The 16,347-nt window shown below is 41.8% G+C and overlaps 1 protein-coding gene across 1 annotated transcript; it reads right to left on the bottom strand.

Moving 5' to 3' along the window:
- Positions 1-5,323: 5,323 nt before the first annotated feature.
- Positions 5,324-14,706, bottom strand: tent5bb (terminal nucleotidyltransferase 5Bb). The gene is made up of 2 exons (XM_030063541.1): positions 14,132-14,706; positions 5,324-7,028 (listed from the first exon to the last, which is right to left on the bottom strand). The coding sequence occupies exons 1-2, from the start codon at positions 14,285-14,287 to the stop codon at positions 6,006-6,008; spliced, it is 1,179 nt and encodes a 392-aa protein (XP_029919401.1). The 5' UTR covers positions 14,288-14,706; the 3' UTR covers positions 5,324-6,005.
- Positions 14,707-16,347: the final 1,641 nt, after the last annotated feature.

Raw genomic sequence — 16,347 nt, 5'->3', positions numbered from 1 at the left:
GGTACCTCTTCCCCAGGCAGATCCAGTCCAGAGAGGTTTTGATAGAAACAGCAGCAGGCCTGTCCTTCCCCACCTCCACCTCTGCTCAGATCAGATGTTATTCCCTCGCTTAAAGGCGAGTCAAACCGAAGGCTGTGCCTTGTGGCCTCCGAACCTTCCCTGTCTCCCTCGCCTCAGTATGGAGCCCTGCACTGCCAATTCCTCTTGAGCCACATTTGAAAAGGAAACATCAACACTACCAGCAGAGCTTTCCCTCACTTTAGCAGCCATAGCCCTGAGAGATTCCACCAAGGTGGGAAAAAAAACTCACTTCTAGCAGGCAGGAGGAATGTGTGCATAAAATAATATGGTTTTAAAGCTTGTGTTTAAATTAGAAACACATTTAAAAAGTTATTCTTGCATTAAATTTGTTTCAGTTGTAAGTGGGCAATGTGTAATTGATTTAGACTTTAGAATTAGAGTGACTGCGTATACATGATATCCATTGCAAATGCCATTACAAACCTTGGAAGTAAAAGATATACTGTACCACTGCCTACACATACACTCTTAACTGGGTGATTTCTTTTTGAGCATAGTTCATGCACATGACATATTACAGCAATAAAAGGCTGGGAAATGGAATCCAAACATGAACGGCAAAAAAAGCTTTTCCCCAATTTATTTCCTCAACTCAGGACCTAAACAACGTTGCTTTTCGCCCAGCCTGGCTCCTGTGTCCATGTCAAGTGGTTGTGCCAGAAATCAGCGGACAACCAGATGTGCTGAGGCTTTCGGTGGTGGAGGTGGAGAGGCTGTGTGTTACATGGTGAAGACCTCCTGGGGAAGTGCGGAGAGGAGATACAGTACAGCTAGTCTGTGTGGCTCATATCCTTACATAATACTGTTACATAAGCTGTCAGAGGCCAGCTGACAAATAAGGCCCAGTGTACAGTGCCAGCGCAGCAGGGTGCAATGAAGAGCTGAAGCATCAGAAAGACAATCAATCATTTGGAAAGAATTTATTACTGTTGCTAATCAGGTGGAGAGCTGATATAGTTGGCAGTAAAACGGTGCGCCGTCTCCGATTTCACAAAGAGAGAGTCGGACACACCAAGGGGGACACGGCTCCTGCCCATTTTGGGCTACACAGATCCATATGCCAGTCGTCTCAAAGTTTTCCAGGTCCTCTGCTCTGTTTTCCCATGACTGGCAGAGGAGCCTCTTGCAGTGTTGAAAGGAGTGGCCCCCCGTCCCACCCCCCCTATTAACAGTCAGTGGCCCCATTCGGGATAGTGTCCATTAATATTTATAAGAGGAGAGCTCCTCATAGGGGCCCGTGGGTGACAAACAGTGTGACCTTTCAGAGGGCCAGTGTTTACTGTGCCTGTCAGGAAGCCAGTTGGATAAGGGAGGAGAGCTGACCCCAACCCCCCACCCCCACAAACTACATGAAAGCAAGCTGGTGTTTGGCCTCAGCAGATGTTTAGTAATGGTTAGAGTTAAAACATTTTTTTTTTTTTTCCCATTCAGATGATGCACTGATGCATTTATGTGCTCAAATCATTCATTACATATAGAAAAAAGCTTCTGTGCCATTTCAAGACTTGGCATTTCCATTCACTTTTTTTTCCTAAAATTATGCCGTGCATTCACACGGTGTCTCTTTTTTTGTTTACAGTCTACGCCCTCAGTGATTTTGGACTCTTTCATAAAAATACAGATCATTATTTTCAGTCCGGAAGTGACTCAACTCAATTCAACAGTTGGTGTTCAGCCGTCTGTGTCCCCTCCCTTATTTGTCATGAAAGCACAGACTGAGGCCTTCTATTCAGTGTGTGTGATGTTGTTGGCAAATTATAGGTTACTCACTAATTTGTTAAAATAAAGTGGCGAGAGCACTGGTTGCACATAAGAACATTTCTCTTTTTTGTTTATTTTGGTGAATAAATTAAACTACTGGAGCAATTACATGTGTCACTTTGGGAAAATTATGGCTTGCTAAACTTTGCTGATTGACTCATCACTGAGCTGACCAGTACGGGGAGCTCAGTAGATTTTTTTTCCCCTCAATTTTTTTTTCATTGAGCTCCACAGTAAAATTAGAGAACAGACAGTGAACTGCTAGTGTACTTTTATTGTGACCGAATTACAGTTGATTTTTTTCTGGAGAAAAAAGGAACAGCAATCCAGTGTTGTGCCGAGGTGACACAGGTATTTCACACTGTGATCTGTATAATTAAGCAAAAAACACATCACATCAAATATTAAGATGAATATTAAGATTATGTATTGAGGGGAGCTGCTTAGAAGACTCTTAAGGAAGGTAAAATTCAGTCAGGTTTGGTAAAGAAAATGTATTCATCATGTTTTACACCTACCTAAACTCCAAGTTAAAGGGAGGAACACTTTCACAAAGTTGATTTTTATTTATTTATTTATTTATTAATTCATTTATTTATTTATTTATTTATTTACTGGATTTTTCTATTAAATATTTTTGTATTACATACTCTCCATTTGCTCAATGCCCACTCTGTGGGCATAGAAAGGAGTCTTTCTAGCAATTTTAGACCAAAAAAAAAAAAAAAAAAAATCCCATAAATGTATTTTGAGCCAATCCTGTGGCAAGAAAGTCAAGTGTTGAGTAGCCTAGCTTTTATTGCCACTATATGGTATAGCCCTTCTGCATTGCAGGACAACAAATAAACATCGCCATGGTGCAGCCCGTCTGAATGTCCGCAGATCTACAAATAGAAATCCTGTGAGTTCTTGAAAATTGCTTGCTAACAGCATGATGATGGATGGAACGATGCCACCCAGTCCAGTTAAAGAGCTTTATAGGCAAACTTCAGCACGGCTTCCTTCATTCTTAGCTGTAAAAACTGAAATTAGCATCAATCTGATTGCAGAATAAGAGAATTTAATTTGATTTTATTGTATATTGATGGTGGACTTTCGGCACGTGTTGCTTTTGCAGAACTTGATCGGGATGGCGGCAAATGAAACTGGGAAAACACAGTGCTCACTGCTTTCTTTGATATGAAATATCTTATGACTCATTGACTACCTCTTTAATTTTCTTTAAACTCCACTTCCCACTATAAATATTCATTAAACTTGCTCTCTTCAACAGTCTTGCCGGTTCACCTTAACTACCTCAGGTCACCGGGAGTTCAGCATGCATGTTTGTCTGAGGACATCCAGCTGACAACCAGGGTGTCTCCTCTGAGGATCAATTTCTTTTTTCTCATGCAACTCCTCAAGCCAGCTCCCAGATAGAGAGTTGGGAGTTTACAGTGCTGAACGGCTTGTTACACTGGAGACCATTCTTGGCTGTACACCCATGCTGACCTCTTTCCATCATGCCACAGGTGGGATCTGTCACCGCTAAACAAGACATCCCTATAATCTAATCAGCCAACTTGCAAGCCTTCAGCATCGCTGACCATGACAAGACAGACTTACTCACACAGAGATTGCTCTTCACAGCAGACTGTCTCAGAAAAGAGGAAAAAATGATAATATGCCTTATCGAGCTCAAACGTCTGCGGTGGGAGTCTGACCCAGAAGGGCCCACCCACGTAGACGGGAGAAGACAGAGGTGAGAAGGCCAAGCTGCCGAGAGCTGGTGTATGCTGTGGAACAGTATGAAACATGGCACTTCCCACAGTGTCAAATTTATTTGTGGTATTTGTTCCAGGAAAAGCAAAGCGAATCATGAGCACGCCTTAGAACCAGCGTACATGAACTAGATGGTGGTAATTGAGGAAGAGGAAAGCTCAGCTACTCATTGTTGTCCAGAGATATTCCAAAAACTTTTATCTGTATCAGTACAGGAAAAGCAATGTGTTTCATCAGAAAGCCTTCATCAGGATTCAGGTTCTTAGATTATTCCCTTCATTGGGGTTAAGGTTATTGAATCAGCCACCTCATTGGAGTTCAGGTTCTTGGATCATCCCCATCATTGGGGTTCAGGGTCTCCGGTTCTATATACATTGGCCTTCAAAAGTAATTAAATTTGTATTTTTTCCAGGAAAAATGCACTGTTTCTGAAGTTACCAAGATTCATGGAGGTATAGCTGCAATCCATTTGATCTACACAAAGAAACTGAGTAATTCAGCTGACACACTTTACTACATACAGTATGTCGTACTTGCCCTCTGAGGATCTAATACTAGCACCATGAGAGCTATGGCTGTCAGGCCTTGCTGTGTTACGCTAATTAATATTCCACATTTGCCACAGACACAAAGCACAGTTCTGTGGATGACTCATGAAGTCTGGCCCACCGGGCGCAGAAATCATCGGTTTGTTAAAGCATAAGACAAGCTCTGTCTCAATTGGAAGTTTAATGCGTGTTTATTCCAGTGGAAACCTCTGAGGGTGTTTTGTGTTTCCTAGAGTGTATCTGTAGCAGTTGGGTTAATATCTGACAGCTAATCCAGAGAGGGACATTTCCCTTGCCACATTTTCATCTCGCCCCCTTAATCACTATGACAGACTCTTCCCTTCCAAATGAACATTTTATAAAGGAATCACCAAGTGGTTCAGTCAGTGTTCCAGTGCTGCTTTAGAGCCAAGTATTTTTAGCTCTGTCTCCATTGCATGCAGTATTCAGCAGGTGTGTTTGTGCTACACACCACTTCATGCTCTACTAAATTTAAAGATCTTGTCCCCATGCAAAAGTGATTAGGGTAAAAGGTCATAGCCAAACCTGTGCAGGAGAGCATTAATCTGAGTGAGGATAAAATACTGAATTATTTCGAGTGTCCAGAGGGAGAAGTATTGGAATGCATCGCTACCTATGCTGAAAAGTCCACAATCCCACCCCCTGCTTTTCAGCTGACCCCTCAGCCAAAACATACAGAAAACAAGTCATCCAAGACTAGAAGTGGCAATTTCCTCTTTCTGAATGAGGCAAACAGGGGGTAAGAAAATGGCTAGTTGGATGAAAAGCTGCCAGAATTGAATGACTAATGTATAGGCCGGAGTTAAGGGGAATCCATTTCTCTGGGGTATGCAGAGTTCAAACAAGAGCATGTTTGTGTTAGGCCAGTGTCTGGCAGACAAAACATGGGAAGTGCATGGAGGAGTTTGTGTAAGTGATAGTAAGAGAGAGAGGGAGAAAGAGAGAGAGAGGAGGGACAACTACAGAGACAGAAATCAAGACACTGAGATACAGAGATAGAGATTCCCCAGACTGCCTAAAGCAATTCTCTGTTCATGCGTACTCACTGAGCCCACTGGACCATGCTGAAACATATCCTCATTCTGATCTTTCAAGAAAGCACTTCTGTGGAACCTCTTAGAATGCGTAAAGAAAGACCAATGTACCACATATTTCAAGTTTCAACATGTTTTAATGATTTAAAAACAAAATACCCTGACCCTGGATATAGAGATGTACAGTAACCTGGATGAAAAAAGATTCAAAAACAGTTCTTACATAGCAACTACTAAAAAGATGTTGGTCAGTTTTAGGCACTTGGAATCACATATAGTCTTTGTTTATCATGCTACACAATAATGTAATTCTTTGGTCCTTTTGTCCTCAAACAAGGTCAGTTGAAACCACAGATTGAACAGAATACAGCTTTCTGGTTTCTTATGCATTATTTACATTTCTGTATGGACCCACACAAGCTTCCACTGGACAGAAAACAGAACCGAAAGAGTTCCTCTGTCAAATATCAACCCTTCATATTTTTCCATACACCAACACATTGGTTATGAAATGACAACAGAACAAAAAAGATATAAGGCTAATAACAATGGCTCAAATGACATTTACAGCAGTATAAATCAATATAACTTAGTGGAATGGTTTCAATGTAAGATTTGGCAAAAAAAAAAAAAAAAAAAGATACAATACATTAATTCCTTTTGGTCCATGGTGCGCTTCCAACAAAAATGCAACATTGCTACAGAAGTACTGAACACTCTACTGAATTGCTCAGTTTACATCAATGTAAGGTCGAAACTAAAAGCTTTCCAAACATGTCAGCATCCTAAAAGTCATTACTCAGCTGCAAGGCAGCCATGTTTGGTAAGAGTTACTGCATGCCATGGGTGACTGAACTTGTGCCACATAGTAATTGCTGAAGTTGACGTCTCTGACATAGGGGGCAGGCTGGTAGTAGCAGGTGATGTTCGACAGAGCAGGGATGGCATTCTGCTCAGCCATCACCCGCAGAGCCAGGGCAGAAATAAGTGCTAGTGTCTGTCTGCGCTCATGGCCCATCAGACACACGGTGCTTTCATCCACCACTCGCCTCAGCGTCACCAGGCACTCATATCGCTTGTGCTCCATGCCCGCAAAGTGGTTCTGCAGATACACTTCCAGTTTCCTCTGCTGCTCGCTGATGTCAGGGAAGTCGATGAAGAAGCGTGAGCACATGTAGCGCTGCATCTGTTTCATCTGAGCCTCAGAAGCTGGGCGAAAACCTCGCACCAACAGGTGGCAGTATTTCAGCAGCCCGCCTCCCCGGATCTCTTCTGGGCTGCGGGTCGCAATAGTCTTGGTGCGAAGGTGACCCAGAGCTTCCTCAAAGTCTCCGTACATGCTCTCCCCCTGCACAGTGGGGTGGAAGGTCTCAGACATGGCCGTCTCCGAGCAGCGGTCGAACAGCAACAAGGAGTCCAGAGTGATCTGGAAGGAGTCAACACTGAACTCAAACTGCCTTCGCAGAGTATCCACAAACTTCAGTTCCACATTCTTGCCGGTGTTGTTGGACAAAGAGATGAGGCTCCAGCGGTCCGTCTCGTTGCACACTTTCACCAGTTTCTGGACGTAAGCCTCCTTCAGGGCAAGGGCTGTGATGCGCTCCCTGCACACCCCCTCAGGCAGGAAGTCCACCAGACAGTCCAGCACCACGTCCTTCACCAGCCGGAAGGTTTTGTCATCAGTGAGACTCAGGCCAAAGATCAGGTCCAGGTCTTTGTAGCCCAGGCCATTGTCCTCATGGAGCACGTGGCTGGCTGCAGAGCCATTTAGTTTCACATCACGCACCACCATGCCCCGCTCCTCCAGTCGAGCCCTGACCACCTGGAAAATACAAAGACAGGGGGATGAGTCTGCGTGATCTGTATCCACACAAAGATAACAATCAGAAGAGCCCTGTACTGAAAATACAAGTTAGTACAAGTAAGACAGGAGTTGTTTTAACATGGAAATGTAGCTGCAGTGTAAAACTGCCTGCATTGCATCGCACTGGAAAGGTTTCCCTTACTGTCTCAAATTATGTCTTGCCTCACATTTAATACACAAAAAACTTGATCCATCTGGCTGCATTTTAAGGCTGTTCATAGCTCATGGTTCTTGTAGCTTGTTCTTGTGCAATTGCTATATCCAAATAATCCACCATTAAGTATCTGAACGTTTTTACCATTCCACTAGGAATTGTCACTGTGCTACCAAGTGTTATTGTCTGGGTTAAAACATATTTGTTCAGCATATTTCATTCAAGTACACAGAAATAAGGAGGACCTTTTACATTTTCACATAGAAGGTCCTCCTTAGTTCTATAAAGAGGAGGAGGGGGGAGCTTTTATGTTTTCAAAGCAAAACATCTTTCCCATTTTGATGTTTGCACAGAGAAAGAAGGCAAATTACAAATTACAATTACAAATCTTTTGACAGAGTAATCTTATGATTAATAATTAACAACATCCCTACTGTTACCGCAACATAGCACAGTTAACTGTCACACATACCATACTGCACATGTCTGATAAGTGTGGTTTGCTATTTATTTACATCTATTTTCCAGTACCAGGTATATTACCCAGTGCTCTAAGAGATTTGTTATTTTGCACACTGCCTTTTATCACATACAAACATTTAAGGGTAAAAAACCAATGCAAAAACTCTTTGAGCCTTTATACAAGGAGCTGCATCCTAGATAATCTTTCTAATGTAGGATAGAGCAAGAGAGCTGAAGGAGTTTCCTTGCATAGTTTGAGGAATGGTTTGTTCGCGACTAGATCTGCTCAAAATCCAAACAACCAAGGCGTTCTAAGTTCGGGGAAGCCAGAGGTGGTTCCCTAGAGCAGGAAGGCATTCAACAGCTTACAAAAGGACACTCTGGGACAAATGACAAAGCCTGGCTGCTATGGGACTTTGGGACTGTGACCTTCCAGTCAGGACACTCTCATTACGTAACGGCTCTTGTTGCATGGGGAAAAATATGACACAGAGAAGCTAATGAGATTAGACAAAGAAATATCGTGAAATTAGACAACAGGTACATTACTTTGTCCTACATAAGAACTTAAACCAGACTTAGTAAGCTCCTTTCATATATGAAGCAGATGCTGTGCATAAGGACTAAGATAAGCTGTGGAAAATGACAAGTCAGTACCCGTCTTCTTTAAGAGGCTCAAAACTATTTGCGCTCAGGCAACTCAAACCAACCTGAATAACATGGAAGACGAGGGCTGGCCAGTCGGTTCAGTTGAGACTTTATGGGTGCCCCCCACTCCATATTGAGAACATGTTATCCCCCTCTCCTGCTACATAAACACACTTTGCCAAGGAAAACGGTTTGTCTGGTTATGAGAAAATAAGCCACACTGCTGCAAAGGCCTGGGGGAAACATAAGACAGCTGAGATGTTTATGCTTCCTGTCTGTTGCATCATTCAAAAGATACTAAGAAAAAGGAAACAATCAAATGGGGCCAATTCTTAAGACTTCCAGGATTCCGCTGCTCCTGAGCAAGCTACTACCGAGCCAGGGGGATCTCCTTTTATCCCATCAGCTATCAATCTAGCCTCACAGACATCTAGCCTGCCAGGTAATCCCATAGGATTTCATTTTAGAGAGTCAGATTTCACAATTTAAGGTTTTAACGTAAATCCAAAATCCCTTTTTAATGGCGCTGTACTTGAAGATTACAAAGGATGTACTGCCTATGCCAGTATGTGTTGCCAATATTATTGTTTTAGAATAAAAACTATTGTACACTTATTCCATGGATTTATCTAAAGTGTTTTCCACAGTGACACTGGATGCAAAGGTTAAGTTTTCATTGCTTTTGTTTATGGCCATAAAAGACAGACAAAAGCAAGGATGTGAGCTGGGCCGCATATTTGCTCCTAATTTTCACTTTCATTTATTTAACCTCATCCTTTCAAGTTCCTCATCTTTGTTACAACATAATCTTACCCCAGAGAGAAACTATATGGTGAGAGAGCAAAGTGTCTATGAAAAAAGACACTCCTATTAAATGACTCGACAGAAAAAGAAGGTTCAAATGTTATACCCAAGGTCAGGGTATATAAACGACATTTTTCAAAGGAATCCTTTATGGGCATGCCATTGCAAGGAATCCATTTTTCCCACAAAGACCTTATCTGTCAGTTTTCCAGTGTTGGAGTTAATGTGTTTTAAAGTGGTAACCTAAATTGTTCCACCAGATGGTCAGGGGGAAAAAACACGTTAAGAATATTAATCAGACTGAGGAATATTAACTATTTTCCGTCACAACTGTCAATGAACAAATTACATAGCATACCCATGACAGTCTTAACTGTGGTAAACACCAGAATGAGGGCTTCAGTAAGCAAAAGAACCATGGAACTCCAATGCCAAATGAGAAAAGGTCCTCTGTTTAGTCTACTGAAGCTAAACAGGATTTCACAAGGCACTGGACAATGCTGCATAGCTGTGTTTTTGAACAAATTTGCCAGGGGGGAACCTCTAGAAGTGTTTGCTCTGTCCTCACACCAGCACATTTGGTCCTACTTAACAGCAGGCCATAATGTGCCCTGTCTAAGGGCTCCCTAAAGGAGTGTATTAGGAAGCACAGCTCCACCACCCCACCATCCCCATCCTTCAGCACTCATAAAACAGGCTAGTACATTTCCCACATGACGCACGAGCACCTGGTGAGCTGAGCGAGGGGAAACACTTCCGCCGACGTCGAGCAGAAGTCTTGTAAAAAAAAAAAGCCGCAAACACACCAGACTGTCTGGTGTTGACAACGCCTTGGCGACATATAATAGTCTCTCCGCTTTCCTTCTTCAGTCTCAATAGTTTCCTTTAGTGTTTTCATTTGACTTGCGGCCTGAATGTGTTTTTATTATGGCGGTTTGAACTGACCCCGCCATTTGCCAGCCTATAGTCCCCTGGACGCCCATGAGAGCACTGGGCAGTGAGTCAGAGTCGTCCCTCCGCCAAGGAAATGGCGACAGTGAATGAGAAGTTACAAGTCCCTGACCTTCACATCCACTCCAAAACTAACCCAGCCAGTCAGTCATACAGTAGCTTGGCAGGGAAAAGGGGATGATGAGGTTTTTTTCCCTCTGATTTGAAAGGCTTCCTTGAATTACCTACGCACGGGTGGTCATTTCACCTGCATGCTTAGACTAGAATGAGTCACAGGGTGAAATGTGATGCTATTACACCTCTGTGAGACAGAGGTTTTCAATGAGCAGGTTGTTCATCTAGTTCAGAGGTTCTCAAATGTTTTCATGTCACAGACCCCCAAATTGAGACACACAGGCTATGCCTCATTTGATACCATTTTGTCCAAGGGACCTGCATGGTAGATTCTTGCTGCTGGAACATTTGAACTGAGTTGTAGAACTGTCTACACTGGGGAGGGAAAACTGATGAGAGTGAACTCTATGATTAGGAGGCTCATCCTTTTGTCTGGGATCATTTCTAGGCCATCACACTATAATGAAATCAAGCTATTACTCATTTTGCTGGGGACCTCCTGCACCCTTCTGAAGGATCCCTGTGGTCCTGGAGAACCACTGGTCTAGTACAGTTCCTAGTATCAGAGTGACAGAGATTATATCATATACAGTAAATTACATGATACAATGTTGGATTCAACATTGTAACCACCATCTAAACTTTTTAAGTAATAATTCAAAGTAGTTCATGAGAGCTTTTCCATTTGCTGATCTCAATCCCCAGTGTCTGCTAAGTCTTCCATGATGCAGAGGAAACGATACATTTTATGTTTCCAGTTTGTTAGGAATACATACAAGAAGGACTGGATGGTTAGTATGAGCAGAGATGGCCACCAAAGAAAAGAAACAAGCAGCAGTTGTGCAACTCTTCACCAACAGAGACAAACAATCCAAAGAAATGGATATGTCATAGTACTGGGCACACTTTGACTGACAGGTGATCTCTAGAGAATAAAGATCTAGCAATGAGTGCTTAGCACCAAAGATGTTGCTGTGAGAAGATTTCCACTTTAAAAAGCACATTTTGATTTGAATTTAGGTGGAAATAAACTGGCTGGTGAAAATCATTGTGGAACAGCCCAAACTGAATGAACCTTAAACACTTTCTCCGCTCTGTGGAGACCGGGGGCATGTGGTGTCTTCATGTTGCTCATTCTAAACAATAGCCTAAGTGAGGAGTTGGTTTACAGTCTGGCAAGGGGCAAAGTGGAGTCAGGCGACTGGTCTTCACTTACCACAGTGATACCTTGTCAAGCCTGACCCACAAGCCCACTGTTATTGGAGGGATTAATCCACTTTTCACATTCTCCTCCAAATCCAGGCCACTCGCTACCATCCAGGAAAGTGAAATGCTACTTTCAGCGGAAAAAAACACAGCGGTGGAAGCAGACCACTGAGCAGAAGAAAAGGGCCCATCTCAAACATGTGCTGTAGACAAAACAACCTCAGCTCTATAGGCTCCCGAGCTGGAATAAAAGACAGCTCTTCTCAATAGCCAACAAAAACATGCTGGTTTCCATACCACTGCCGCCACCTATGAACTCAACAAATGATGTAACCTGTCACACGCACAACTGTTTTAGATCTGTGTTTATCATCATGGAGGCATAACGCCAATATGTAGGCTATAGGTCTTATGACAATACCAATCAAAAATAGCTGTTTTTTTTTCTCCTCATATGGGAAAATGTATGGGCTCTGAGCCGAATATATACTGTAGACGATTATTGGAATGGATTGTACAGAGGTGTCAGTAACAGCAGGAGTTTTCCATTACTATTCCCATGTTACAACCACAGCCATACCACAAACAGATGGTATGTAAATGTGGGCTTTAAACAAACCCACCATTGAGAGGGGCCCCTTAAAGGGCCACTGCGACTCTTTAGGAGCTATAATCACATCTTCACTTTACAATCAAAGGAATGGCATCAAGATCATCTTTGTGCCTCTGGTAGATAAATCTGGCTCGCGTGCATGATACACTGTGCCTTCAGTCAGTTTTGGCAACTAGCATTGGCTTAAACCTGTAGCTGTTGCATGGTTAGGCCCACTTCATTTTCATGACACGTTTCTAAACTTTTTGGGATTTAAAAAAAAAAGAGAGAGAGAGAGAGAGAAGTGAAAATGAGAAAAAAAGGTTAAAATAATGTAACATCTCATTCTGCAAGCCTTTGAGCATAACTTGTTATGATTACACAGGAAGTGAGAAAAGTTTGCATTGAATTAACTATGAAAATTGCGATTTTGTTTTCAGAACGCATCAAACCATTCAGATCATAAAATGAAAACCAATACCAAAAGGACTATCTTCGTACTTTGGCTGATGTTAATTGTTTACAATTACTCAACATATAGTTAATATGCTGAAGTGTAATTATACACACCAGAGAGAATTACCAGAGACACAGACCTCTTGTTATTTCTTGGGTAAGGTGTCCAATGGGCTAAACATCCAAAAATTCCAAAAAAAAAAAAAAAAAAAAAAAAGTGTGGTCCTTTAAAGGACCTTGAAAAGGGCCACACTTCATGACAGGAAATGTGTTTAGGGTCCCTAGTTTCCAAAGGATAGTGTAGACACAGTATTGGGGATATCATCCTCCATATTCAGTGCAAATGGTATGGGCTTGGGTAATTACACAGGCTCTAAAAATCTTAGAAATATATGTATGTGCCTTTTTCCACATCATCAGCACAGAGAATCCAAACTTGAAATCTGAACCTGGATTACAGGCAGGGATTCAAATAATGTTCTGGAAATCACAGCCCTTCCCCTATACATTTTATCCATGGTAAATATAGCACCCTTATTGTCTCTGCCTCATTTTCACCAGACCTGTGAAATGACTCTGAGAGCTAAAGCATTAGTGAGCTAGTGGAAAACTGCAGTCATGGCGTTAGATCATCCTGCTCCTGTGTCTGTGTTAAGGGTACAAGTGATCAAATGCCTTTTTAACTGTAATTACTCTGCCACAAATCCTAACCACCACACTGATGACTCAACACAACAAGCTTTTTCTATGTGTAAATATAATACATTACAAACACTCACTGTTAAGTTGATTGTTGAAGAGTTTTGTTTTTTTTGTTTTTTGTTTTTTTTTATATATAATTTGCTACAATGACTGAAACCATTTCCTTGATGTATTGTGGAAAAGTCAGAGTTACAGTAAGTAGCATAAACCATTGCATTGTAATGAATCAGAACATCTTTTATCTTTTCTATATATTTCTGGAAGAAAGTCAAAAATTCTGCCAATGGGGTGAAAGTTTTCAAAGTAACTTAATGTGTTTCAGGTATTAAGCTGTTTCAGAAAATGTCACTTGATTCCATAAAAAAAAAAATCCCTCAAAGACTTTGATTTGCACCAAACGAAAGCAAATTATATAATTCAGACTGGCATTTGTTTACCCATTTATTTTCAATCCTAGATTAAATGCATGTCAATGTGTGTGTGCGTGTGTGTGTGTGTGTGTTTGCACGCATGAGTGTGTGTACCTTGTGTTAACCTCAGCAGCTCCTCCTTAATTGGTATGCGCTGATTATTGTTTTTCTCCTTTGTACATCATGGACTTCATATTGTGTAATTATGATTTGCAGACATCTCAGCAGAAACTTATTAGCCTTACATATCATAGAATAAACCACCGGGAAGTACAGGATCATCAAACAAATTAAAGTTATATGAAATACAGTGTTTTGCAGGGGACATCATAATTCATGATATTCAAATAGAATTCATAGTGCTCAACAATCACCAAGTGGAGCTTATTTAGTTTAGCCATATTTTAAATTGTATCACAGATCTCACAGGTGCGCCTCTAGAAAGTGCATTCCTGAGGTGGATTAAAATATGATTAAGTAAAATAAGATAAGCCTCCTCCTCCTCCTCTTTTGCCCGGTTCATGGAGAAATCATTTATTGGTTGTTATTATTATGTTCTCACCTGCACGATCTGCCGGGGCTGGACGGACAGCGTGGGGAAGTTTCCACGGCCGTGGATGGGGACGCTCTCTCCAAGGATGGAGTCCAAACGCCGCACCTGATCCCAAGACAGCACACTGACCCGCCGACTCTGCTCCGACCCATCACCGGAGGACATGACGATGGGACTGGAAGGGCCGTCCGAAATGCGGATAAGATATGGACAGTAGCAGCGGCGGCAGCAGCGCAATTCCCCAGAAGAGCCTTGGAATAACCTTGGAATAAACTGGAATACTCAAACACCACCGGTGCGTCTCTCTCTCTCTCTCTCTCTCTCTCTCTCTCTCTCTCTCTCTCTCTCTCTCTCTCTCTCTCTCTCTCTTCTCTTCTCTTCTCTTCTCTTCTCTTCTCTTCTCTCTCTCACACCACTCCTGCGCAAAACTTTCACAAGCTCACAGGCCTCCAAAAGTAAAATAAAGTGATGGAAAAGTTGTATAAATGTCGGTCATCTCCGGGGAAAGAAAAAAACTTCCAGTGGCCCTGTCTGTCTGTCTCTGTTCCCCCCTGACGCACACTTGAGATTTGTGCCGCTTCTGGACGTACACACTGGGTTTTGACCGAGCTGGGATTAACAGGAGCTTTTCCTATTGGCTGGACAGCGAGATTTATGAATGCTTCAATTTACACAAGACAACAGCGAGCCTCCACACCCACACCCGCCTCCCATGCGTCAGATGAGAGCTTCACGTGCCGTCGGAAATAGGGCAATTACTGAGCGCACTTTAACAAACCACGGGCGTCAACTGGGTGTGGTAATGTGCTGCGTTTTTCATACCTGAGTTTCAAACCCACACCCGACTGGAATGTGGGTAGCCACAACACAATTAAGGAGAATATTCTAGTACATAGAGTCCAGAGATACTCTCATTACTGTGAAATGAGATTGAGCTATTTGTCAGGGTGAACAAATAAATGTTAAAATCTATATTATTAATTTGATTTATTTTATTTGTATTTGAAAAATCATATTTCAGTGATATCTTGGGATAGCATATAAATAGTATGCCACTTTTAAGGTCATTTTGCTTCATATCACTATCACTATGTATTTTTTGCTTTTTTTTCAGAGACTATTTAGTCTCTGAAGACTTTTATTATGGAGAGACAACACTCACAACGGTTGCAGTTTAGTTAGCCTTAGCCACTGAAACTACTTGGTTAAAGTTAGGAAAAGGTCGTGGTTTGGGTTAAAATTCATTGTTGTCACGGGTTGCGTTTGAGGGCACAACTGATGGGAAAGGTGATGCATTTTTTTTTTTTTTTTTTTTATTTCAGGTTATTTCAGGACATTTCATTTTGCTGTATTGCTATTGTTTTTGTGTGTGTTTTTTGGTTGGGTACGTGAAGCCATGGAGGAGGAGTGTATGGATGGATGGATGTTAAGTGTTAAGATTGTTAGTCACTGATCTAATGTGAACTGTATGTGGAAAAAGAAAAAGATTCTATAAAAAATTACTGCTGAACATTTTTAATTCCAGTGTCACACATTCGTCATTTTAATAAATTAACCAGAAAATCAATTACCAAAAAATGTAGGTTGCTCACTTTCTCCTCTACAGCACAAATCCGCTCTGTACTATTTGTTTCTTAAAATAATTTGTTTCCTCAAAATAATAAAAACCCACCAAAAACCCATTTTGTTTTTATTTCCAACCACAGACTCCTGAATGCCGCGGCAGCTCATATTTATGATTTGTATGCTTGGACGTACAAGCTTATAAGGCGCTAGTGAAGGCAGCACAAGTCACTGGTTGAGTCTGAGGGTTCCAGTGGCTAGTGGAGCAGGGTTTACACAGTGAGTTCAGATGGAAAATATTTTGGAGGCATAGTCCAAACTGTTCACTTAAACTACTTGTGTTGATTTTATAAATGCACCATCTGCCAATAGCGGCTAAGAGTTGCTCATGTTTGTCAGGCATCAGGCTGATTTAATTAGGCTTGGGAAAATTTGAGAAAAATAGTGAGCGTAGCATATGTCTGGTGTGTGTGTGTGTGTGTGTGTGTGTGTGAGAGAGAGAGAGAGAGAGAGAGAGAGAGAGAGAAACGAGAAAGAGGGAGAATTGTGTCGAACACAGTTACAGCTTATGAGTCACTGTCCGCACATCTATTAAGCCTCTACCAGAATGACAACAAGTGGAAAACATGGACTGCATATTAATGACTGTGCTGTGTTTGAAA

This window comes from Myripristis murdjan, chromosome 11 (assembly GCF_902150065.1).
Source record: "Myripristis murdjan chromosome 11, fMyrMur1.1, whole genome shotgun sequence".
Lineage (NCBI taxonomy): Eukaryota > Metazoa > Chordata > Actinopteri > Holocentriformes > Holocentridae > Myripristis > Myripristis murdjan.
Note: the sequence above shows the minus strand (reverse complement) of the source record. Positions and strands in the feature narration are given on the sequence as shown.

Excerpts from the sequence above, each read along its gene's own strand:
- tent5bb (XM_030063541.1), bottom strand. The coding sequence starts at position 14,287 with ATGTCCTCCGGTGATGGGTCGGAGCAGAGTCGGCGGGTCAGTGTGCTG. Across the intron at positions 7,029-14,131 it reads AGCCCCGGCAGATCGTGCAG|GTGGTCAGGGCTCGACTGGA; the intron begins GTGAGAACATAA and ends TGTATTTTCCAG.